The sequence below is a fragment of the Cucurbita pepo genome, chromosome LG05 (genome assembly GCF_002806865.2).
Source record: "Cucurbita pepo subsp. pepo cultivar mu-cu-16 chromosome LG05, ASM280686v2, whole genome shotgun sequence".
Lineage (NCBI taxonomy): Eukaryota > Viridiplantae > Streptophyta > Magnoliopsida > Cucurbitales > Cucurbitaceae > Cucurbita > Cucurbita pepo.
The window spans coordinates 7,842,971-7,866,228 of NC_036642.1; the positions used below are offsets into that span (position 1 = coordinate 7,842,971).

At 37.6% G+C, this 23,258-nt stretch overlaps 3 protein-coding genes across 3 annotated transcripts; 2 read left to right on the top strand and 1 right to left on the bottom strand.

Moving 5' to 3' along the window:
* Positions 1-490: 490 nt before the first annotated feature.
* LOC111794344 (CBS domain-containing protein CBSX1, chloroplastic-like) lies at positions 491-3,549 on the bottom strand. The gene is made up of 8 exons (XM_023676300.1): positions 3,189-3,549; positions 2,315-2,402; positions 2,178-2,242; positions 1,958-2,006; positions 1,574-1,626; positions 996-1,111; positions 847-904; positions 491-763 (listed from the first exon to the last, which is right to left on the bottom strand). The coding sequence occupies exons 1-8, from the start codon at positions 3,408-3,410 to the stop codon at positions 689-691; spliced, it is 726 nt and encodes a 241-aa protein (XP_023532068.1). The 5' UTR covers positions 3,411-3,549; the 3' UTR covers positions 491-688.
* A 4,319-nt stretch (positions 3,550-7,868) lies between these two features.
* On the top strand, positions 7,869-11,141 carry LOC111796056 (floral homeotic protein APETALA 2-like). Its single transcript, XM_023678744.1, has 9 exons — positions 7,869-9,562; positions 9,647-9,672; positions 9,765-9,795; positions 9,881-9,968; positions 10,053-10,198; positions 10,281-10,325; positions 10,401-10,581; positions 10,666-10,782; positions 10,873-11,141. Exons 1-9 carry the CDS (start codon positions 9,078-9,080, stop codon positions 11,044-11,046), a joined length of 1,293 nt encoding a protein of 430 aa, XP_023534512.1. The 5' UTR covers positions 7,869-9,077; the 3' UTR covers positions 11,047-11,141.
* Positions 11,142-16,718: 5,577 nt separating this feature from the next.
* On the top strand, positions 16,719-22,280 carry LOC111795587 (filament-like plant protein 7). Its single transcript, XM_023678099.1, has 6 exons — positions 16,719-17,203; positions 17,503-17,642; positions 17,849-17,987; positions 18,061-20,491; positions 20,616-20,673; positions 21,411-22,280. Exons 2-6 carry the CDS (start codon positions 17,544-17,546, stop codon positions 21,957-21,959), a joined length of 3,276 nt encoding a protein of 1,091 aa, XP_023533867.1. The 5' UTR covers positions 16,719-17,203; positions 17,503-17,543; the 3' UTR covers positions 21,960-22,280.
* Positions 22,281-23,258: the final 978 nt, after the last annotated feature.

Here is a 23,258-nt window from a genome sequence, read left to right on the forward strand (position 1 = left end):
TACACCATGATACCATACACTCTCCCTTTCCTCCGTAGTATACTGGTAGCATAAGAGTACGCTAGTCAAACTCAAGTCAAGGGTACATATACAACTCACTTCGAAAGTATGCTAGTCAAAGTCAAGTCTAAAGGATACAATCTCGCCTGGAAGTCCATGTGTGCATATGTGGATTGTAGGTAGAAAACATTGTAACTATGTTATACACATAGAAACGACCTTGATTTATTTTAAGATCGTTACATTAGACTGATGTTCAATGTAATTGTCACTTCAATCATAAACAGTCCCTGCTTCAACAATCTTTGTTTGATTCAAACAAGTTCAAATGTGTCTATCGGCAACTATATCGACATTTAAAAGGTACCAACTCATGAATAGTCCTTGTTCTTGTTTTGATATTTCAAACTGTCTGGTTGACAACTAAAAATTGTCAAAAGAAAACATTTGTTTGAAACTAAAATACATTTATCAACAAAATCTCTGCGACTTGTGAAAGGTGTCACAAATTTGTATATTTTGATAAGAACACAGTTTTTATTAGTTTTATGGTTAAAACAAGATCATATCCATTTATACAAAGTGTTGTGTATATTAATACAATCATGACCCAAAATTGTATGATTGCATTTCAGAATCCTCATACCTAACAGCATGCAGATTGACTTTGATTCTGAGTATAGGAAAATCATGTCCTGTTTTCTTCAGCCCGTTTAATCTGTAGAGCAGCTCTTACCACATTGCCTCTTGTGATAATCCCAACCTTCATGAAAGGTTTCATCATTTTGATGGCAAAAACAACCAATAATTCATATGAGAGGGTTGGAAGAGATGGATATGTCTTACCAGCTTTCCATCCGCATCTACCACTGGAAGGCGGCGATACTTTGTCTGAAGCAATAATCTGCATTTGAGAAAATAGAAATGGTTCAAAGCGAAGAAGTTAAGGAAATGATATGATACTATAAAGAAAAAGGAAAAAAGCATGTTTGAACCTTGCAGCGTCCTCAAGATCACTATTTTCTCTAACGACAAGAGGCACCGGTGTCATCAAATCGCCGACCACCTTTCCGTTGGTTTTACTTAGAAGACTTTGTACCTCATTAAATGTCTACAAGGATGATGATTTAGAATTAGAGAAATCATTTGTGCAGAAGATTTTCATTTCATGTCCTCTACAAACTAGTACCATATGAAGGAGTTGAAATAATAGATCAACCATAACTCGAATTCACACACCTAGACTATTCGAAAACAAAACAGTGATCTTTTTTAATCCGTGAGTGTCTTTGACCAGCTTGCACACACCTAGACTATTCTCTAACTCGTAGGATATTAAATTCTAGGTAGGTGGTCACCATGACTTGAACCAATTCCGTCTATGCTCTTTATTATTTACATGGTAGATTAGAACAGTGACTCTTACCTTCTACTTCTCACAAAGTTATATTATCTACTTCTTTTAAGACTCGGACGAAATAATTGAATACATAAAGTCATCGGGAGCAATGATAGTAAAGAGTATGAAGCAAACAACTACAATTAAACGCCAAAAAAGGAGGTCAATGCATACTTTCCACGTGCTGTCAACTTCAGGAAACATGCTTCCATCCGTCGTTCCACCACCTAATTAGAACATTCGGAAATCTTGTCAATCTAAAATACTTGACCTTATGCAAAAATATTCTCAGGTTAAAGTAATGACTAACATAATTCATGAGTAACAAATGATATGATGCATCTTTCAACATAAAGAAAAATTTGGGAAAAAAATTAATACATCCAAGAAGCTAGATTCTCTCTTCATTAGTGCTGTCTGTAATTCGCCTGAAAACATATCATAGCAAGAGATGGTACAAATAGCCAAACACTCAAAGATAAGACAGCTGAACAATCTTTCTCAAACGGGATAAACAATGTTAGTTGTATCAGCAATAACAAGAAAGTTCTGATATACCTGAGATGGAGTCTAGTGCTAACAAATCATAGTCCGATACGACGCCAACCTGCATCAAGAAGTACTTCTATTATGAGCATCGATACATTAAGCCATTTAAATCAAACATATACTTGATTGATAATACAGATACAGGAGTCTAAGGGCTCAAAAAGAAATTCAGATGAGCTAAATTCACACAAATTCTAAACATTTTAGGTAGCAGTCTGGAAATGGATACCAGTTTCCAATTGTCATCAATTACTGGAAATCCTGTGATCCTTTTCTCCACCAGAATTTCTAAAGCTGTTCATAAACAGAGATAATAAGCCACATTTTCCACAGGGTTGGGGGAAAATATCCAAAAATTCCAATTACCTTCTTCGACAGTGGTTGTGGGCTTTACAACATGTAACTCCTCTTTCCTAGTCATAAAGTCACCAACAGTGTACACACCATTACTTGACTGCATATCAAAATATTAAGGAAAGAAGAATAAATTTCTAAGATGATAACAAATTCAGAGTACAGTTACTCAGAAGAACACTGCTCGTGAGTATAAATTTCAATTCCAGGCGATGTTGACCTGTCCCTTCTACCTCTCCACCAAGATCACAAGATGTCATAGAAAATAAAGGATAATTTTTCTTTTCTATGAAGGCCCCTATTGATGGATTAATCAATACAAAAATTTCCAGAATAGAAAGTAATTTTTCTTGTAGTTGTTTAGATTTTATGTTTCTGTTCTCAAGGTAAGCAGAAACACAGTAGAGCTAAAAGAATTCATGGAAGAACGTTGGTGTTCTTGTCAAACTGTAGAAGGTTAGTTCAAGAAAAAGTTCTAAGTGAGCGGATCAGAGAAGGAGATGGAAACACTTTTTTCCATTAAGCATGTCCAATAACCTGAGAGATTTTGTGGAGGGAAAGCAAGTTCTTGACAAATTTCTCGTTGTTAATGAGGCTATTAGAAATTATAGTGCACAAAATCGTGGGTGATGTGACTTTATTTCATTCATCCATGAAATCTGATCTCTTCTTTAAAGAAGATTCTATTCTACAAGTTGGCATTGCTCTTTCATAGTGAATATTTAGTTCAATCTTTTGCTTTCTTCACCATGACGGAGGAAGTTCAATCATAAAAATCTAATCAAAATCTACTAAGCTACATTCCTCAAAATCATTAGGTAAATTCGTAAGAGTATTTGAAAAAAAAAACAAAGCAACAGAAACAATTAAGAACAGAACCACACACCGGTACAGAATTGGCCATCAAGGTGCCATTAGCGGCGACTGAAGTAGATTTCCGGAGCCCCGTAAATCGACAAGACGTAGAAAAGCTCCGAGCCACAGATGCATGAACTATCGGCGATGAAGGTCTCCGGCAAGGCCCGAACAACAGCTCCTGAACCGAAAAACTAGTTGCCCTGAATTGCGCAAGCGATAAAGAACTCAAACTACAGCCAATCGACTCCATGAGAGAGCCTTCACGAAACCAGTCCCGAAACGAATCAACAAAAAGCAAACCCTCCACAGTCGCCGAAGTTCGTGAGGTTCGAACGAGGAGACTGGGATTTTATTTTCTTGCTTGCAGTTTTTGCACTGTGGAAGAAGATAATAATCTACTGTGACGTAAAACCCGCTTATTCCTAACCGGCTGTCACCGCACTGGATGTCAATGTTTAGATCCACGTGTTATAATCAGGTAGAGCCAAGATGTAGATCAGACGGCGATGAGAGCTTTGAGAATTGTGGGTGACGGGGTTAACCGTCTGTGAGGAATCTAGCTTGACATGGTGCTGCCTGTATGACTATCATTTTTTATAAGAGTCCACGTCATATTATTGGAGCAAAAATATCTAAATTTGTTTGGAGAACCTTGAAAATATCTGAATTTTACCGCTCAATTTCAATATATATTATTTTAAATTACCTTTAAAATAGTTTTAAATTGTTTTTAAATTGAATTGTAAAAAAAAAAAAAAAAAAGTATATTTTCAAGGTTTTTTTTCAACTATGGAACATACTCTATGATTTGAATTAATCGAATTTTTTGAGTCGTCGTATTTTCTGAACACCGCTCTCGTTTTTTGAGTCGTCGTATTTTCATAGTAAACAGTAGCATTATACCTGGACCCTCTCTATCAAGCTAGCTGTCTGTAGCGATGTTTGGTGGTCAACGGAACCCCTGGTGTCATGCTCCCCATGATCACCATGCTCATCATACTGTGCGTGTTTGCACTCGTCATCTCTAGGGGAAGTATCGCTATGCTCATGTACATACAACATGCATGAGGTCCATATAATTCCCATCTTAACATCTCTTTTGACACAACTCTCTAGTCTTATCTGTTTGTTACATTAAGTAACACATGCTCGTTGGATATTTATATTAATATTATTTTCATACTCTTTGAGTTGTGTCCTAGGTCGATCTACCGACATGATGCAATATGATACTCATTATCATATAACATGCTTAATATGGAAAACATCAACATATTAAGATAAAAGTCATGCAATCATCATACTCATCATAACGTCATTAAGTACATCAAACACATCATGGATGTCATACATTGAAATATATAAATTACATACATTATCATGCATGATAGCTCAAACATCATAACTCATACATCATCATAATTCATACATCGTAAATGTAACTGTAACACATACTATTGGTAGCTTATCCTATAGTAAGGCCACTTACTTAGTTGGCTTTAGGGGTATTAGTTGGCTTTAGGGGTAGTACCTAATTTAATTAGGTAAGCTCTCGCTCCTCGAGGGTTGCTCCAAAGATTGTTGGGGGTTCATTTCCTATCACATCGTTCGTCACCGTTAGTATTTCACAAGTCCAACTAATAATTGTGAAATACAGCACTAAAACGACCTCAATTACCTTAATCATGGCTGAAAATAGGTTTGGAAGGGTCAAAACGGTGGAAACCGGGCTAAAATTGGAAAACCGTGCTGAATAGCCGCCAAAGTCGCCGTTAAGGATATTTGACTAAATATTCTCAGCCACCACACCGTCCAAGTCGAGCCAAGCTGAAGGACTGCTTGCGCCGCATGGTGACACGTGGCAGCAACAGAGCCAGCCACATCATGCAGATGACGTCGAGTCGAGGCGCGGGTTGGAGAGCGGTTCGAGTTAGCCATGCAGGTCGCGTCTGGAGGCTGGCTTACTGGGCTTCGGTTTTGGGTTTTGGGTCAAGCTATGATTGGGCCTCGGGTTCTGCAAGCGGGCTAGAGACGGGTGACGAGTTGCAACGTGGGCCGCTGCAGTTTTGGATTGGACCAACGATTTAGGGAAGCGGATATCCGATTTGGGTCCCACATCAATTAGAGAAAGGAACAAGTGCCAACCAGTACGCTTGGCCCCGAAACACCCTTTATAATGATATAGAAATGTCTCACTAGTAGACGCATTTTAAAAACATTGAGGGGAAGCACGAAAGAGAAAGTTTAAAAATGACAATATTTGCTAGGGATCAGTGTTATTACACTTATCAAGAAGGAATTGGAATGTAATAATATCGATTTCACATCGTACTTTTCAAAACCCGACAATCATATATTCAACTTTTTAAAAAAGCATACATATTTGGTATGATTTAAAATCTAAAAAAAAAAAAAAAATGATAGGAGCTTGAAGGTGGGGGACAGAAACGAAAGAGAGGAGAAATAGAACATAAAATCCCAGAAACGTCGAATCAGTGAGATGGGTGTGAGCACTGCCGACGGAAATAGATTGATTGGACTCCAAAGCCAAGCCCTCCAGCAAGGGAAGTGGGACGAGGCTGATTATGAATCCATTCAAATGCTCCATTCCATATAACATACTATGCGTCAATCAATCTCCTCCCTTAATCCATCTTGTCTTCTCATCATGTGTTATGTGTTTTCTTTGGACTTCCACTTCCATCTTTTCCTTTTTGCTTTCTTTGTTTACAAGATTCCGTGACACACTTTACGGTCGAGCCGCTTTGGTTCGTCGATGTACGTTTGGCTTAAGATGGTATGCCCAAGTTTGTAGCATAAATTTCAAATAGTCTCTATGTGATGCCGAGATAAAACAGATATAAAACTACCTGATTTTTCTTTATGCAATATTGACACATGAAATACATTATGCACGACGGTAAAGGATAAGCAGCATCACTAATCTCTCCAAGATCTCAAATGGGCTTATGAATCTCGAGCTTAGCTTGTGCTTCTTCTTAAACCCTAATACCCCTCTCAAAGGTGAAGTCTTAAAAATGACATGGTCATCGAATAAAAACTCCAATATTGTCTTGCATGAGTCTACGTAATTCTTTTGTGGGATCTGTGCAATTTGTATCCCCAACTTTATCTACAGGGCTATGTTCGTAAGCTGAACTAATTTTGGCTCTAACAATTGATATTTGCCCACTTCTTCCCAGAATATAAGGGACGAAAACCTTCATTCATACACTACATTGAATGGTGCCATCTAAATAGTAGCTTCGTGAACTCTATTAGGTGCAAGTGCTCGTCCCATCTTCCTGCAAAATTCATAACCCATGCCCTTAGAAGCGAGGATCTAATTCAATCTCTCAGTTTGTCATACATTTAGGAATGGAACGCTGTACTGAACTTTGATGTGTTCCAATGGCCTTTTGCAAGCTTTTTTAGAAATGAATAGTGAAAGCTCAATGGTCGGTAGGTTCTAGGGTTTACCCAGCTGATACTATCCAGAAATGTGGCATTCAACATCGTTAAAGAGAATACAACGTCAAATCTATTGAAGTCGCTGTCAAATATGTACGAGAAAAAAAAATGTCGGACAAGATAGTTAGATAATGAACCCGAGGGTTAATCAAAGACTTCACAAGTGTTTCAAGAGTGCTAGTTTCGGCTGGGTAAGTGTGTTGTCAAGCTAACAAAATGTGTTGATGTTGAAAAATTGAGATGGTACAAAACCAGGAAGGGTAACACATATGTTCCTATGTAGTTTCTGAGATTAAACTTTTAGCTCCCATGGAGTTTTCCACCTCGATGTTACCACGTATATTTCTCTTTATGTCTTCTTTCTTTTGTTCTTCGTGTTCTTCCTCTCGATCGTGTGTTTGAGTCTTGCAATCCTAACAATTAGTTCGACGACACATGGATCAAGCTCAACGCACCACCTGTTGATGCTTCCGTTTGGCACATGGGTCGTGCAATGCATTCAACTTTCGGCTCATGAGACTTAAATTCACCATTACAACCACTTGTTAAGAAGTGAAGTAATAGAAATTGTAGAGGTTTTTCAATAAGTACCATACATTGCTCTATTTTCCTTTTATTTAAGCTTTGTTTGAGTGCATTGAGATGAAGAATGGTCAAATTTAGGTGCTCAAATAATAGTTTATTGCACGTTAGCTCAAAGATAGAAGAGTAAGTTATGGTTGTACTTATTAAAGAAAGTTGGATCAAATTAAGCTAACAAAACTTGTGGTAACAACATTTCCAAAATTGTGTATTACTTCAAGTAGAATGGTCCAAAAAGAAAGCGTTGGGAAAATTGATTGAGGACAAAAATTTATTAATCAAGCCTTTCGTGGAAGTGGGTATTAAAAGAAGCAATGGTATGCTTTGAGAGACATCACATGGAGTGTACACATTTTGGCCATGGAGAGTACTACGGGTCGAATAAAGTGAGTAAGGAAGCTGAGCCCCGAAGGGATGGACATAAGGCGGTGTGCTAGCAAGAACGCTAGGCCTCGTAGGGGGTGGATTGGGGGATCCCTCATCTTTGGAGAAAGGACCGAGTACTAGCGAGAACGTTGGGCCCTGAAGGGGGTGGATTGTGAGATTAAACTCAGGCCAATGAGGAGGCTGAGCCCCGAATGGGGGTGGACACGAGGCAACATCTCTTAGAGAAAGGGAGTGGATTGGGGGGTCCCACATCTCTTAGAGAAAGAAACGAGTGCCAACGAGGACGCTGAGCCCTAAAGGGGGTGGATTGTTAGATTGCACATCAGGCCAACGAGAAGGTTGAGCCCCAAATGGAGGGTGGACACGAGGTAGCGTGCCAACAAGGACATTGGGCCTCGAAGGGAGTGGATTGGAGGGTCTCACATCTCTTGGAGAAAGGAACGAGTACCAACAAAGACGTTGGACTCTGAAGGGGGTAGATTGTGAGATTACACATCGATTGGAGAGGGGAATGAAACATTTTTTATAAGAGTGTGGAAACCTCTCCGTGACAAATGCGTTTCAAAATCTTGAGGGGAAGCTCGAAACCAAAGATTCATATCTACTGGCCCTAGATTTGAACTCTTATTATAGGGGTGTGTGCCTAAATTTGATTCCCCAAATATGTGGGATGTGGGCTCAATTGTCCAAGATGCTATGGTACTTTGGGCACTGGTTTAATCCTCCTCCAAATTGACTTTAAGCATTGGTTTGTGCACTAATGAATTCCCTAGAGGAAAAGAAAAGTATCCCAAACGAAAAGAAAGGAGTTTGAATTATGCAAAAGCTTAAAGTGTCAAGTCATTGCACAGTTCCTTTCCAATTGGAGTGGTTGGCTCCAATAACACAAGACACGAATTTATACGGTACTGTGGGGGGAAAAACCAGACCAAATGGGCGTTGGGATTTGATGGATATAGGATGGCCGCAGGCGGAGAGGTGAGTGAAAGGGCCAATTCAATCTGAACCTAAATGGGTTCGCCTAATATTCTTGACGGATTTGGTACAAGAAATCAACGAGAAGAAAACGGGAAAGGCCAAATCCAACGTAAAGCAAATGGAGAGAGGAAAGCAAAGGCAAAGCAGTGAATTGACTGACAACTGGCGAGTGGTTAGCGAGAGGGAGGGGGGTCCTCTCTCTTCTCTCTTCTCTCTTCTTCTTGTCTTTGCCTTTTCTTCAATATTCATCAACACCCACAAAGATCTTTGCTCTGTTCTGTTCTTGGGGTCTCTGTTTTCGTTTTTGTTATTGATTCTTTCTATGGGGGCTTGAATTTACAGACCCGGATATCATGCGAGGGGTCGGAATTCTTATGGGGTTTGATCTGGTTGGAAATGGGTTTTGTCTGTTGGCCTTTGATTCTAAGTGAATTTCTTGGTTTTTGTTTGATTTCTGTGTGTTTTAGCGGTACGGCTTTGAGAAGAACAGGGGAGGAAAATGTGGGATCTCAATGATTCGCCCGATCATGGCGGAACTGATGAATTTGAGGGCCTTTCGTCGATTGACGGCGATGATGACAGAGCGAAATGGGTTGGATCAATTAATTCCAACTCGAGCTCTTCAGCAGTGGTTTTGGAGGATGGATCCGACGCCGATGAAGCCAGCGTCGGCGAGCGCGAACACCCAGTCTCCCGGGAAAGCTTCTCGGCAACCCACCCGCCGGCAACTCGTCAGTTCTTCCCCCTGGAGAATTCCAACGTGGATGCTTCATCCGCCAGTGGCGGTGGCGGTGGTTCGACTGCGTTTCCACGAGCTCGGTGGTTCGGCGTGAAGTTCTGCCAGACAGAGCCTGTCTCCGCCGTGAGACCAATGGCGGTTCTGCAACCAATAAAGAAAAGCCGACGAGGGCCAAGGTCTCGAAGCTCTCAATATCGCGGCGTCACGTTTTACCGGCGAACCGGCCGGTGGGAATCTCATATATGGTTAGTTTCCTCATGAACACAAACAAATCAGTTTCTATATTTCGCCATTAACGCACATCCTCTGCTTTCTTTTCACTGAAATAGGGACTGTGGCAAACAAGTTTATCTGGGTACGAATCAAAATCTTTGAATTCTAATTACTTTTTTTCATTACATTATGACAAAATTCTATGTTGATTAACTCGATCAAACACCCCAACAGGCGGATTTGACACAGCTCATTCAGCTGCTCGGTTAGCCTCTGATTTTAACATGTTCTTGCTTTGTCTTCCATCTTGAACTCAAACTGCATATCAATATGAGCAAGTTCTTCTGCAGAGCCTATGACAGGGCAGCTATAAAGTTTCGAGGAACAGATGCAGACATAAACTTCAGTATTGAAGACTACGAGGAGGATTTGAAGCAGGTCCTCCATTTTCATAACATGTTCTTAACTCAATTCCTGTTCAATTTTTCTTATAGTTTTGCACTTTGGTTTTCTCTTAAACAGATGGGGAAGTTAACAAAGGAAGAATTTGTTCATGTTCTTCGTAGACAAAGTACATGTTATCCAAGGGGAAGCTCAAAATTTAGAGGTGTAACATTGCACAAATGTGGAAGATGGGAGGCTCGTATGGGCCAATTCTTAGGCAAAAAGTAACCATATTTCTTCAATTCCCAATGTTTGTTTGCTACTTTGGTTTCGTGTTTACGATCACGTCTGATATCGATTCAACAGGTACGTTTATCTGGGGTTGTTCGATTCCGAAATCGAAGCTGCAAGGTATGTTTATGAATGATCTATTGTGTTGGTTGATCTGTATAGATTACATGATTAAGAACATATACTTTGTTTTAGAGCTTATGACAAAGCTGCTATCAAATGTAATGGCAAGGAAGCTGTCACAAACTTTGATCCCACCATATATGAGAATGAGCTTAGAACAGATGCATCATCAGGCAATGTGTTGGAACAAAATCTTGATTTGAGGTTAGGAAATTCAAGCTCAAAACAACACACAAATGATATGCAAAATAAGGTGAGAATTTCAGCTATATTCTGTGTATTTGAGTTAAGATTGTGGCTATATTCGATGACGATGATGATGACGATGACGATCCAGGAATCAAATGTACTTGAGAAGATGCAGTTTGGTAGCGAAACGACTGTTCGATGTCCACGCTCCATCGACACAACGATACATGGGCAGTCTCCATATATGAATGAATCAAACTCTGAGGTAAGATTTTGGTATTAGGCGAGTTATGAAAATAAAGTGGGACGTGTAGCGTATCTGCGCGGTATCAAATTTATATCGTGTTCGTTGTAGATCGACGTGTCGCTGAGTTTGAGTGAAAGGCAGCAATGGCAGCAAGGTTGTGGTGGCTATGAACAAATTGGAACAGCGGCAGCAGCATCATCAGGATTCCCACAAATTCAGGTTTCAAGTTCACCAAATTGGGTGAAGAAAAATAATGGATGCTTCTTAGAGAGACCCTTTTGAATCATTCTTCCATGAACAAATTGTTGTTTAAGAAGGAATAAAAGGGCATTTCATAAAATATTTTAAATAATTTTCTTTATAAAAAGAATTGAATATTATTATGGATATTAAAAAAAAAATTGATGACGGAAAAATTGGATCAACCCAATTCTTGTGTTGAGTTTTGAATAGGTTCAAATAAATGAAAACTTTATGAATTGAACGGAACCAACTTGAATTTAGTTTTTTATAATTATTTTTTATTAATTATTCTTGACCCTCTTTAAAATAATTTTTAATTATATGAAAATTTGATTTTTTTGAAATATATATTAAAGTGGAATTTAAAAATAAATAAATAAATGTTTTACTAATTAACATTTTATTTTTTATTAAAAATAAAAACTTGAATAAAGAATCGAATAACCTAATTCAATCTCATCCAAAAATTCGTAATTGGGTTGAACTAGATACATAATTAAAGTTATTTTGGTTGAAAAAAATTACAATCATAACATTAGTTAAAATCTTAAAGAATGTTTCAATCCAACCGAACTCAACCCACAGACATTATTTGAATTTTGATGGATAATAAGAAAATACCAAAATATGTTTTAGGTGGATAGGATTCGTTAATGAGTTCTAATTTGATGTCATGAACTCATATAGGTTAACTTGAATTTCAAGGGTCGAGTTTAGATTAGTTTCAAGGATTAAATAGTGATTTCAGCTTAAGCTACCTAGGTAAGTGGCTTCACTACTGGTTTGGTTAGATGAATTGTTTGAAGTATGAACGACACGTGTTCTTTGGCCCTTGCATGTTTTGTCTGTTGTGATTGATATGCTTGCTTATCATGTTATGATGCATTGTTGCTATGAGATATGTCATATAATGGAATATCATGTTGACACATTTTGTCATTGATGAATGTGATGTGTTATGAAAGTATGGTACAATATTGTATACTACCTTATGTAATGATACAAATGGATTATGCTATGTATGAAATGAACGGAAATACATATTGCATCATAGACTCATGTCATGATTTTAAATGATTGAGACCTCATGAATATTGTATGTTCATGTGCATCGGGATATTTTCCCGTTATGATTAGTATGGGTGCGCACACTACGACGATACAATACAGTATTATGCACACCATGATACTATGTGCGCTCCCTTCCCTCCATAGTATAATAGAAGTATGAGTGTACACTAGTCGAGGTCAAGTCCAGGGGTACGTATACGAGTTCGTCTGGGGGTCCACGTCCGCACATGTGGGCTGTGTGCAGAGAAATGCTACACATTCAATAATATCCACGGGAAAGTTATGATAAAATGATACAATATAAAGGAAAACGTTAGAAGGGCTGTTATACATGATAATGAAAGGAAAAATGTTGGAACCTCATGCATCGGGCAATACCTCTTTTTTCTTTTACAATTGTATGAACGTGTACACTACAAGGCAGGGAAACGATCATTATCTTTATTATAATGCTGCAACGGTCGCTATTTCTAAACGGGTGTCTGACATCAATAGCTACCAAAGAATGCTAACCTGACAAGAAGGGGTCCAAGAGGTGTGCAAAATGACTGGTGGATCCATACTCACACGTGTGGATTGTGTGTAGAATAGTAAATACACATCGAGTTAACCTGTTTAGGATAGACAGATATGATAGATCTCACTTATGATTATATGGGTTTGCATCTAACCCCAACAATGGGGTCACTTATTATTTCTTAAAATATTCAAGTCACGTGTTATTTCTATTTCAAGTAAAGGTAAGACATCCGTGTACGGTTAACGACGACATCGCAATTCGAAATCATGGTACATGCATAGGATAGTTGCATTTATTTTCTTAGACTTAGGTTAGGATGGGAAGTTTTTAATTTTAATATTTACCAAACCATGTTAAAATAAATATTAATAAACTAATAAATAAAGCAAAATCAGTNAAAAAAAAAAAAAAAAAAAAAAAAAAAAAAAAAGGAAAACAGTCTCCATCTACTTGTGATATCTCAACCAATCTTCTCAAACTAGACCTCCGTTGGACCTCCGATGTTCCTCCAGGGAAAGTCGATGAAAATATCATTTTTATTTAGTTTTTTTGTTGGGTTATTTTTAAAGATCGTTTTCAAAATACATAAGTCAATGACCGTGTTTTAAAATGAAAGTGACATCTTATGAAAGTTTAAATGAAGCATTTCCACTTTCAATATTCATAATATGTATACAATGGCGACCTTAAATTAAGTAGAAAATTTCAAGTCGTTACATCATATTAAATGTTAATTTTCATTTATGCATTAATTGTCTCCCACTCAAGTAATTAATCATATAGTTTCAAATTTTAAAATTTCTCAAAATACTATTCTTACTACTCTTCTAACATTATTAAAAGGATCATTATCATTGTTTGAAGTCGTATTTATATTACTCTACACTCTGGTAGAATAATTATAAAATAAATATATGTCAATATAATTTTATCCTAACAAGGTAAAAGAAAAATTAATTAATAATAAAAAATTCAATTCGATTTAACTTAAACTAATTTTAAAAGAATCCACGACTCAGTTCAGTTCCAAATCAAATGGTAGGGAATCAAATTGATTTTGAATCTGTAGATTATTTAAAATCATACATGTTTATGAATGTATAGGATTATAAAATAAAAATTATAAAATAAAGATTATAAAATAAAGGAAATAAAGTATGAAGGGGACAATCACCGACCACAGCAGAACTGTCAAAATCCATATCAGAGAAACGTTACCAAAATAAAAGTTTTACTTTCTTTAAAAAATAANAAAAAAAAAAAAAAAAAAAAAAAAAAAAAAAAAAAAAAAAAAAAAAAAAAAAAAGGATAAAGATAAAAGAAAAAGGGTAAAAGAGTACGACACTGTACAACCAAGGAAGGGACCACTGATCTAGGGGATCCAATTATTTGACTTGTTAATGTTGATATATATACATATATGTATATATGTATGTATATGTATCTATGTATATATATATGTATGTATATATATATGTATATATGTATGTATTAGGTCAAATTTTACTTCATTTTACTTCAATAATGTATATAGAATTTGATTGGATTAAAAAAAAAATAGATCGAATCGAGATTTTAGGTTGATTGAGCTGGTAACTTGAATATTCCGAATAGAGGACACGGTCCAATCCAAATCATTATTTTCGAGTTAGATTTTAACTCTATTTTCGTGATCTAACAAAAAAAAAAAATATCAACTTGGAAACCGAATTAAATTTATAATTTTTCAAAAATTAAACCCAACTCAAATCGAGAAAAAAAAAATCTAACATTCATATTTTGAATTGGGTAGTCCAAGTTGGTCGAATTAACGAATCATATGAACTCCCGTACAATTCGTACAGGGAAACAATTCCAAAGTTAAACTAACTATGGTATCGATGTGGATCAATCCTATAAAGAAAAGTACTACTAGATTTTAGTTGGCAACTCTCGAGTAAAACTAGGCTTGTCCTACCATAGTCCCTCGTAAAAACATACGAATCTCATGAATTTAGGAATAAACATACGTTAGATTGAATTTGGTCCAAATTCGTAAAAAAAAGTAGTATAGTGTAGTATAGTGATCGGGCTCTAATCGGTAGAAAGTAACCATAAATGCATTAATGTTTATGGAAAATGATAGCATTAAGTAAACAAAATAATAATTATAAACGGAGTTTAAGAGTATGGTTTGACTTTGAACAAAAAAGTGTGTTGAGATAAAGATGATATCATTAATGATGACTGCCATCTTTATGTAGCTTCCATAAATATTGGCCCTTTTAAGGGAGGAGAGACAAAGAGAGAGAGGGTAAGTTTCACATGTATATCATTTGTGCTCTATTCATTGCATTGCCAAACTTGCATTTCAAGTTGGCCTACGATACCCTCACGTTACCCATTTTTTACTTTTTTAATTTTGGAGAGAAGAACAAAGCATCTGTGTGTAAGCTTTCCTTAGCATATGCGTTTTAAAGCTGTGATGGAAAGCCCAAGAGGAAAAACCTAAAGAGAACAATATCTGCTAAACAGTGCATCTGGGTCGTTACAAATGGTATTAGAGCCAGACACCAAACGATGTGTCAACCTTCTCGCAGTTTCCCGAAGGGGTAGACACGAGGCGGTGTGCCAGTAAGGATGCTGGCCCTAAAGGGAGGTGGATTTGGTGGCGGTTTCACATCGATTGGAGAAAGAAACGAGTGTCAGGGTCAATGCCAGTGAGGACGTTGGGCTTTGAAGGGGTGGATCATGATGTCTCACACTGATTGGAGAGGAGAACAAAACACCCTTTATAAAGGTGTGGAAACCTCAACATATTTTGTCTTTATTCACATGTATTGTATCGCCTCTCTTAGATCATATAGATACAAAACATTGGAAAGGGGGGACCGAAAGAGATATACCATCACTCTCCTCATGACCATATCGCCAAATTTTCTATATTTCTTTTCTCAAGAACAAACATAGACATGAAGTTCCATCAATTAAAAATGTAAATATTTCTATAAATAACTAAATCGTAAAAAAAAAAATGTTTATTGGTTAAGAACACACATCTCGACTATCAAAACAGCTTCACGGCTTCAACAAACATCACGCTAGATCAACCATCATCAAATAAACATTAATGAAACGAAACCCATTTATTCAAAATAATAATAATAATAATTTGTGATGAAAATGATGGATAAATAATGAAGAAACTTGTTTGGTAACCACTATGCAAGATTGGTTGTAGAAGTGTTGGTGGGCACACATTGAAGTTGATATTATGAATCAATTGACATGGAATCATGACCAGTGCTATAAATGCCACCCCATTGTGCTTTGCTTTCAATAGCCTACCAAGAACCTTCGCATCAATGGGTCGGGTTTCATTTTAGGGATCCTTAAATTTTAAGAATTAAAACTTTGAATTTTCGTAATTGAGAATCAATTTAGACTATTAATTAGAATTGTGTTTTAAAATCATTAATGTGTAGTTTACGGTCTTATATATAGAAATTAACATAAATTAGAACATAAAAATGTTGGCATCGAATAAACATATCAAACAGCCAGATTATCCGACAAAAAGTTGAGTCATGTGATCGACTTGTTGGATGAAGGTCCCACGTCGGCTAATTTAGGAAATGATCATGGGTTTATAATCAAGGAATACTCTCCCCATTGGTACGAGACCTGGAAGCTCAAAGCAAAGCTACGAGAGCTTAGGGATAATATCATAGTGGAGAGGCGACCCTTTAAGCTAAACAACCATAAATTAACATATCATTTAAAAAGACATAAATTTATTATTAAATTAGCACAATAAATGATTGTTCCGTCTTTTATAAGGCCTTATAAATTACAAATATAGATCATTTTTACCCTAAAGTTATAGGAAACGGTATTTTAACGTTTCACAATCAATTCCCACAACCTCTACCTCGACTTCCCGTAGATTTTCTCTCATTTTGGTTTAGAAACCTCTCCAAAAACCTCCCGTGAGCAAATAAGAGAGTCTTCGTTCATTTAACGAAACGAAAAATATTTAAATCTGAAATGAAAAGGGAAGAAATGTAATAATTGAATTGACATTGATAGTTGAGTTTGAGCATTGGGATAGCAATCAAGGATCATATCATACACGGCGAAGAGTGCGACCTTCGCTCTTGCGGTCCGTTGGATGAAAGCTAAAGCGCCCCGCCAAAATCCCTCCAACGAATCGCATCAATGGCCACCAATCTTCCTTCCAACGACTCTTCACCTCGATCACAGCCGACATTTTGCCAACCCCCACCCCCCCATCTCTCTCTCTATTTCTCACTCTCCTTTTTATTTCCACCTTCCCCTTCGCTCATCACCCTTCTCTCTACTTTCACTATCTATTCTTCTCTGCTCCGTGTCCATTTGAAGGCCTTTTGTGTGTGTGCGCGCGTGTGTCGGTCTAGCAGAGCCATTCTTCCGGTTTTGGGACTTGCCCACATTGGAATGTGGTGAACAAACCTGAAATTGCTTCTTCTTCACATGCAGTTCTGTTTTCTGAATCTGGGTTTTGTGGTGATTCTGTGTTTTTTTTCCCTTTTCTTGTAATGGGTTTCGTGATTCTGCTGGATTTTTCACCTGGGTTTCTATTTTGAGGTATATTTCCTCCTTTTCTCTTCCTTTTCGAGTTTGAATAGACTCAACTCTTGCAGGTTTTCTATCCTTTTGTTTCTGGTGGAATGTGAAATTTGTTTGACTTGTTTGAATACCCATTGAGGTGTTCTTCAGCTTTGAAGCTTTTTATGGGATGGGGGTGGTTTCTCTTGTTTCTTGTGGAAAAGGGTCATGTGGGTTTTGTCTGTTTTTGTACATTATCACTTGCTGATGGATACAGCTGAAGGTTTTGTTATGAACTTAATGGTATTTAATGATCATTGTTTCATTGGTGGCTGCAGATTTCTCTTTTGGGGGTTGAAGAAACATAGTGGATAAAGTGATGGACCAGAAGAGCTGGCTTTGGAGGAAGAAATCATCAGAGAAGATCATCGTTTCAAGTGATAAAGTAAACCTCTCTGTGAATAAGAATGAAGAAGAGGTAATGTAATCTTTGTGCTTAGTTTCTTACTGGGATTTCTTCAATTCTCTGCAAATTTCTCTTAATAATATCAGATCTCTGAAGAATCCTATTATATGATTTGCTCTGCTCAAGCACAGCTTCTGATATTGATATGTTGCTTCTTTTATGATATGCTTTCATCAATGGAAGTAATATTGTCTTATTTGTTTAATATCCTTTTGCAGACACTTCTTATAGACAAAGCACGGTTAGAGAAAGATCTTGAGATTGCAAATGATAAGCTTTCTGTAGCTCTCTCTGATTGTAAGACAAAAGATGAACTTGTGAAGAAACTTACAAACATGGAACAAGAAGCCATTGCCAGTAATTCTCTGTTCTTTCTTTAAGCTTTTATTTGCATGGTTTAAGTATAACTTTCTTGAATGCTTCAACGTAGGATGGGAAAAGGCAAAATCTGAAGTAGCAATCTTAAAGCAAGATCTCAATGATGCTGTACAGAAGAGGGTTGCTGGTGAAGAGAGATTGATTCATTTAGATGCAGCTTTAAAGGAATGTATGCAGCAGCTCCGGTTTGTTCGAGAAGAGCAGGAACAGAGGATTCATGATGCTGTCTCAAAGACATCGAATGAATTTGAAAAAACCCGAAAGATTTTGGAGGAGAAGTTAGCTGATGCTGGTAAAAGGCTTTCGAAATTGGGTGCGGAGAACACTCAACTTAGCAAGGCTTTGTTGGTGAAGGACAAGATGATTGAAGATCTAAATAGAGAGTTGATCGGTGTGGAAACGGATCTTAATGCTTTAGTATCGAGATTAGAATCCACGGAGAAAGAAAAAGGTTCTCTAAAGTATGAAGTTAGAGTTCTTGAAAAGGAGGTCGAGATTCGGAATGAGGAGCGAGAATTTCATAGACGAACTGCTGATGCATCGCATAAGCAACATTTGGAGGGTGTGAAAAAGATTGCAAAGCTAGAATCTGAGTGTCAAAGGCTGCGTCTCCTCGTTCGGAAGAGGTTGCCAGGTCCTGCGGCCTTGGTAAAGATGAAAAATGAAGTTGAAATGCTAGGAAGGGATTCATTTGAGATCAGAAGACGGCAATCGAATCCAACAAGTTCTTTGGACTCTTCACTAGAGAGCTCTCCAGAGACTCGTAACGAACGTCTTAATGTTGCAACTTGTAGAGTGTCAGCTTTGGAAGAAGAGAACTGTGCCCTCAAGGAAGCTCTCAACAAAAAGAATAACGAACTTCAAGTTATAAAAATCATGCAAGCTCGCACATCTTCGTTACAAGTTGCATCACCCCATGAATTATCGAATGGTCAAAAAGTTATGGAATCAGGAAAAAGTGGTCTAACATTGTCTGAGCTTCCAGTTGCCTCGATGTCTGATGCGGGGAGCGATGATAAGGGTAGCTCTGCTGAATCATGGGCTTCTCCATTGATTTCGGAATTCGAGCACTTCAAAAATGGAAAGCTAAAAGGATCGCCAACAACGTGCAAAATAGTTGGATCTTCTGATTTGGAACTGATGGATGACTTTGTTGAAATGGAGAAATTGGCTATTGTCTCTGTTGAAAAATCTGCTGCAAATTCTCATATTCTTTCGAATGAAGTTAATGGAAAACCGAAGTCCGTGGAAACTGAGCTAAATAGATGTTACCCTGAAGCAATGTCGAAAAGTAGTAATCCGGGCTCCTGTTTAACATACCCAGATGTTATATCTGGAGATGTATCAATGGGTAAAGTTCCTGATTGGCTTCAAAATATCTCGAAAATGGTCCTTGACCAAAGTAGTGTATCCAAAAGAGACCCCGAACAAATACTGGAGGATATTCGAGCAGCGATGATACACCGGAGTCCTGAACAACTTATTGATACAGAACTGTTTGCAAATCGTTGTGATGAACTTAATGTCCCTTGTGATAATGGCAGCATGTTGCTGAAGCCTTCGGGGATAGATTCAGTGAGTGATGCGAATGAGGTTGACATCACTCATCAGGTCGATATACGTGGTTCAGTGTCAAGACTGATTGAGCTCGTTGAAGGGATTAGCGTGTCGTCTTTGGATGATGATAAATCTTCCTACAAAAAGGATGGTAGTTTCTATTCAGAAGCACCTACAGGCTATATGGTACGAGTTTTCCAATGGAAGATGTCTGAACTTAACACTATTTTGAAGCAGTTTATGCATAGTTGTTATGACCTGTTGAATGGAAAGGCAAGCATTGAAAACTTTCTACAAGACCTAAATTCTACCTTGGATTGGATAATGAACCACTGTTTTTCACTTCAAGACGTTTCGAGCATGAGAGAATCCATAAAGAAGCATTTCGATTGGGATGAATCACGTAGCGACTGTGATCTGGAAACAGGGACGATGGTGCACGTTTCAGAAGTTGATAAATCACGTGTTCTAAGAGAACAGTTTCCATGCTTGGAAAAGGATAGCATTTCAAAGAACCATGATGTGCCAACAGGAGAGCTGCAATCTACCTTAACAGAAGAACATAGAAAATTGAAAGAAGAGGTTACAAGCGTAGAATCTGCGAAGAACGATCTCGAAGCAAAGTTTCAGTCTACGAACGGTGCAAGAGAAACACGAACAAATCAACTTCAAGAATCAGAAAAGAAGATTGTCAACTTGGAGAAGGAATTAGAAACTCTTAGAGAATTGAAGGGAACAATTGAAGGTCAAATTGTCAATCAGCAAGTGGTGAATCATGATCTCGATGCACAGCTAACGGCAGCGAAAAACGAACTAAATGAGACTCGCAGAAAGTTTACAGCTCTAGAAGTTGAATTGGACAATAAAAACAATTGCTTTGAAGAATTAGAAGCCACATGCCTTGAACTGCAACTTCAGCTGGAAAGGTTCTGAATTCTCTATGATTTACTTAACTAAATGCATTAGTTTTAAGATTATTTGATTCTATTACCGAACTTCATTAGTGATCATAAAATTTCTTTATTCAAATATGGTATGTTTTTTCTTCAGCACAAGGAAACAAAACCCGAGCATGGATCTCGTTCAGGAAGAGAAGCAATTACGCACGGTAAGTTCATTTCAACATATAAGCGTCTTCATTAATGGACACTGATTATGCATCTTGAGATGTATAGTTTGGATGAAGATTAGATATCTGGCTGTTCCTTAGTAGTTTTATCTTTCCTAGTTCAAAGACAATATACTAGCAGTGGGCTTAGATTGTTAAAAATGGTATCAGAGCCAAACACCGGGCGATATATGCCATCAAGGAGGCTAAGAAGGGTGGACATGAGGCGGTGTGCCAGCAAGGACGCTGGTCCCAAAGGGGGTAGATTGGGGGGCCAACATCGATTGGAGAAGGGAAAATGGTATCAGAGCCAAACACCGGGCGATATATGCCATCAAGGAGGCTAAGAAGGGTGGACATGAGGCGGTGTGCCAGCAAGGACGCTGGTCCCAAAGGGGGTAGATTGGGGGGCCAACATCGATTGGAGAAGGGAACGAGTATCAGTGAGGACACTGGGCCCCCCCTAAAGGGGTGTGGATTGTGAGATCCCACGTCGGCTAGGGAGGAGAACGAAACATTATTTATAAGGGTGTGGAAACCTCTCCCTAGCAGATGCGTTTTAGAAACCTTGAGGGGAAGCCCGAAAGGAAAAACAAACATAAGACAATATATGCTAGCGGTGAACTTAAACTGTTACAGCAAAGTGACCATAAAAGTATATTCTACTACAGTCTCATGTTCCAATGGTTTGATGGGTTATATTGTTTTCATTTGTAATGTATTCCACAAACTTGCAGGAATGGGAGATAACAACTGCTTCTGAAAGATTAGCCGAGTGCCAAGAGACGATTCTAAACCTCGGGAAGCAGTTGAAGGCTCTGGCTACTCCCAAGGAAGCTGCACTTTTAAACAAGGTCATTCTTAATCCAAACGACGAAACGCAAACATTGAGCGTCTCCACCACCACAACCACCCCCACCCCTACGACAGACACAGCCTCGACCCCAACTGTCTCTAATATGAAGACGACAAATAACCGGTTTTCTCTGCTAGATCAAATGCTAGCCGAGGATGATGCCTTCCCTAAAGATCATGAAATGCTGAAGCCTGTCGAAGTCGATGCCAATCACACTTCAACGTCAGACCCGGATAAGGCAATCAATCCACAGAAAGCAGTCCTCATATGGAATGGACATAAAAATGGAGTCGACAAAGATACAGTTGGTAATTTGGCTATCGTACCGAGCCGAAAGCAGGGAGATGGGGATGGGGGGTTGTGGAGAAAACTCTTATGGAGAAAGAAGAAAGGCAGGAGCCATAAAAAGGCCGTTCTATTCGGCGGATGAGGTGAAGGAAGCAAAGCACTGAAGTGCATAACAAGTTAACGACAAGATTGGCAGCTAAGTTTACTCTTCTTTGACTTCTGGTTTCTGTTTTGTTTGGTTTGTTGCTGCACAAATAGGAAATATAGATAATAAGGGATTGGATGCTTCCTAATTTTGCAGGTTTTGTAATGATTGAATGAATTTGTGATGTACATATGTAAATCCATGCCTAAACATGAACATATAACCTGACCAATGAATGTTTTTGTGCCTGATACTCATGTGACATGGATGGTGTTCTACTATACATCGCCAGACCTTATCTTTGTGTTGTTTAATTGATCTTTGTGTTGTTTAATTGTATACGTCAAAGTTTTCATGTCTATTATCCTCTAGTGAAGTTTAAACATAGCCCGTCCTCCTATCTTTGTGTTGTTTTATTGTATACGTCTATGTTTTCATGTCTATTTATGATCTAGTGAAGTTTAAACTTTGACGATATTATATGTCGTGAGAAGACAGACATTGTAAGTTGTAACATTCTCTAATATCGAATGGGAATTAAACAAGAAACATGGTAAAACTTTCTGTTTAGTAAGCTAGAGTGATTGTAACCGATGTCATCATGACATTGATAACTCAAGTAGCATCGATGTCGAATGTGTTGAAGAACGTGACATTCAACGATGGTGCTAGTAAGTTAGTGTTGTAGTGAACTGAATCAATAGAATGTATAGGGTGTGAAGATGACGAGATATTTGATTGTTGGCCTTAAGAACCAACATAACTATCATTACAATCAACAAAATATTTACCTTTCGTTATCAATATCACTAGAGACATTAACAAAAGAGTATATGACAAAGAACGATGCATTAAATCGAAGCCAAGCTTTATCGATGTGCCTATTATACTCGGAATATTGTTAGCAATAGGACAACCCGATAAAAGGGAAGTTGACAAAGCATGTGAATGATGAACAAGTTGAGTTTAATGTGTTTAATTTCTCAAGCTCCTAGATGAAGAGGTAGAGGAATGCAACGCACTTTATGATATTGTTTTGCTTTAATTTTGAATAATATGAAGTGTGTTGCATATAGTTTTAAATCTTTTTAACGGTGAAATTTCAAAGTTGAATTAATATACTTTTTTTTATTGAATTTAAATAGTGTAAATGAATGACTAAAATTAAAATGTAATGTGGAGTAAAATTGATTAAAAAAGTGACACAATAAATTAGTTTCTTAACTTATTATTAATTTGTTAGTGTCTAGAAGATTGATTTCTGAAGACAAACAAATAAAAGAAACATAAATAAAT

Bases quoted from the DNA above. Each gene is read 5' to 3' on its own strand.
- LOC111796056 (XM_023678744.1), top strand. From the start codon at position 9,078: ATGTGGGATCTCAATGATTCGCCCGATCATGGCGGAACTGATGAATTT. The intron at 9,796-9,880 runs GTTAGCCTCTGA...GTTCTTCTGCAG, and splicing joins ACAGCTCATTCAGCTGCTCG to AGCCTATGACAGGGCAGCTA. The intron at 10,783-10,872 runs GTAAGATTTTGG...TGTTCGTTGTAG, and splicing joins TGAATGAATCAAACTCTGAG to ATCGACGTGTCGCTGAGTTT.
- LOC111795587 (XM_023678099.1), top strand. From the start codon at position 17,544: ATGGACCAGAAGAGCTGGCTTTGGAGGAAGAAATCATCAGAGAAGATC. The intron at 17,643-17,848 runs GTAATGTAATCT...ATCCTTTTGCAG, and splicing joins TGAATAAGAATGAAGAAGAG to ACACTTCTTATAGACAAAGC. The intron at 20,674-21,410 runs GTAAGTTCATTT...ACAAACTTGCAG, and splicing joins AAGAGAAGCAATTACGCACG to GAATGGGAGATAACAACTGC.
- LOC111794344 (XM_023676300.1), bottom strand. From the start codon at position 3,410: ATGGAGTCGATTGGCTGTAGTTTGAGTTCTTTATCGCTTGCGCAATTC. The intron at 2,403-3,188 runs GTGTGTGGTTCT...TTTGATATGCAG, and splicing joins TGATGGCCAATTCTGTACCG to TCAAGTAATGGTGTGTACAC. The intron at 905-995 runs GTTCAAACATGC...TCTCAAATGCAG, and splicing joins GATCTTGAGGACGCTGCAAG to ATTATTGCTTCAGACAAAGT.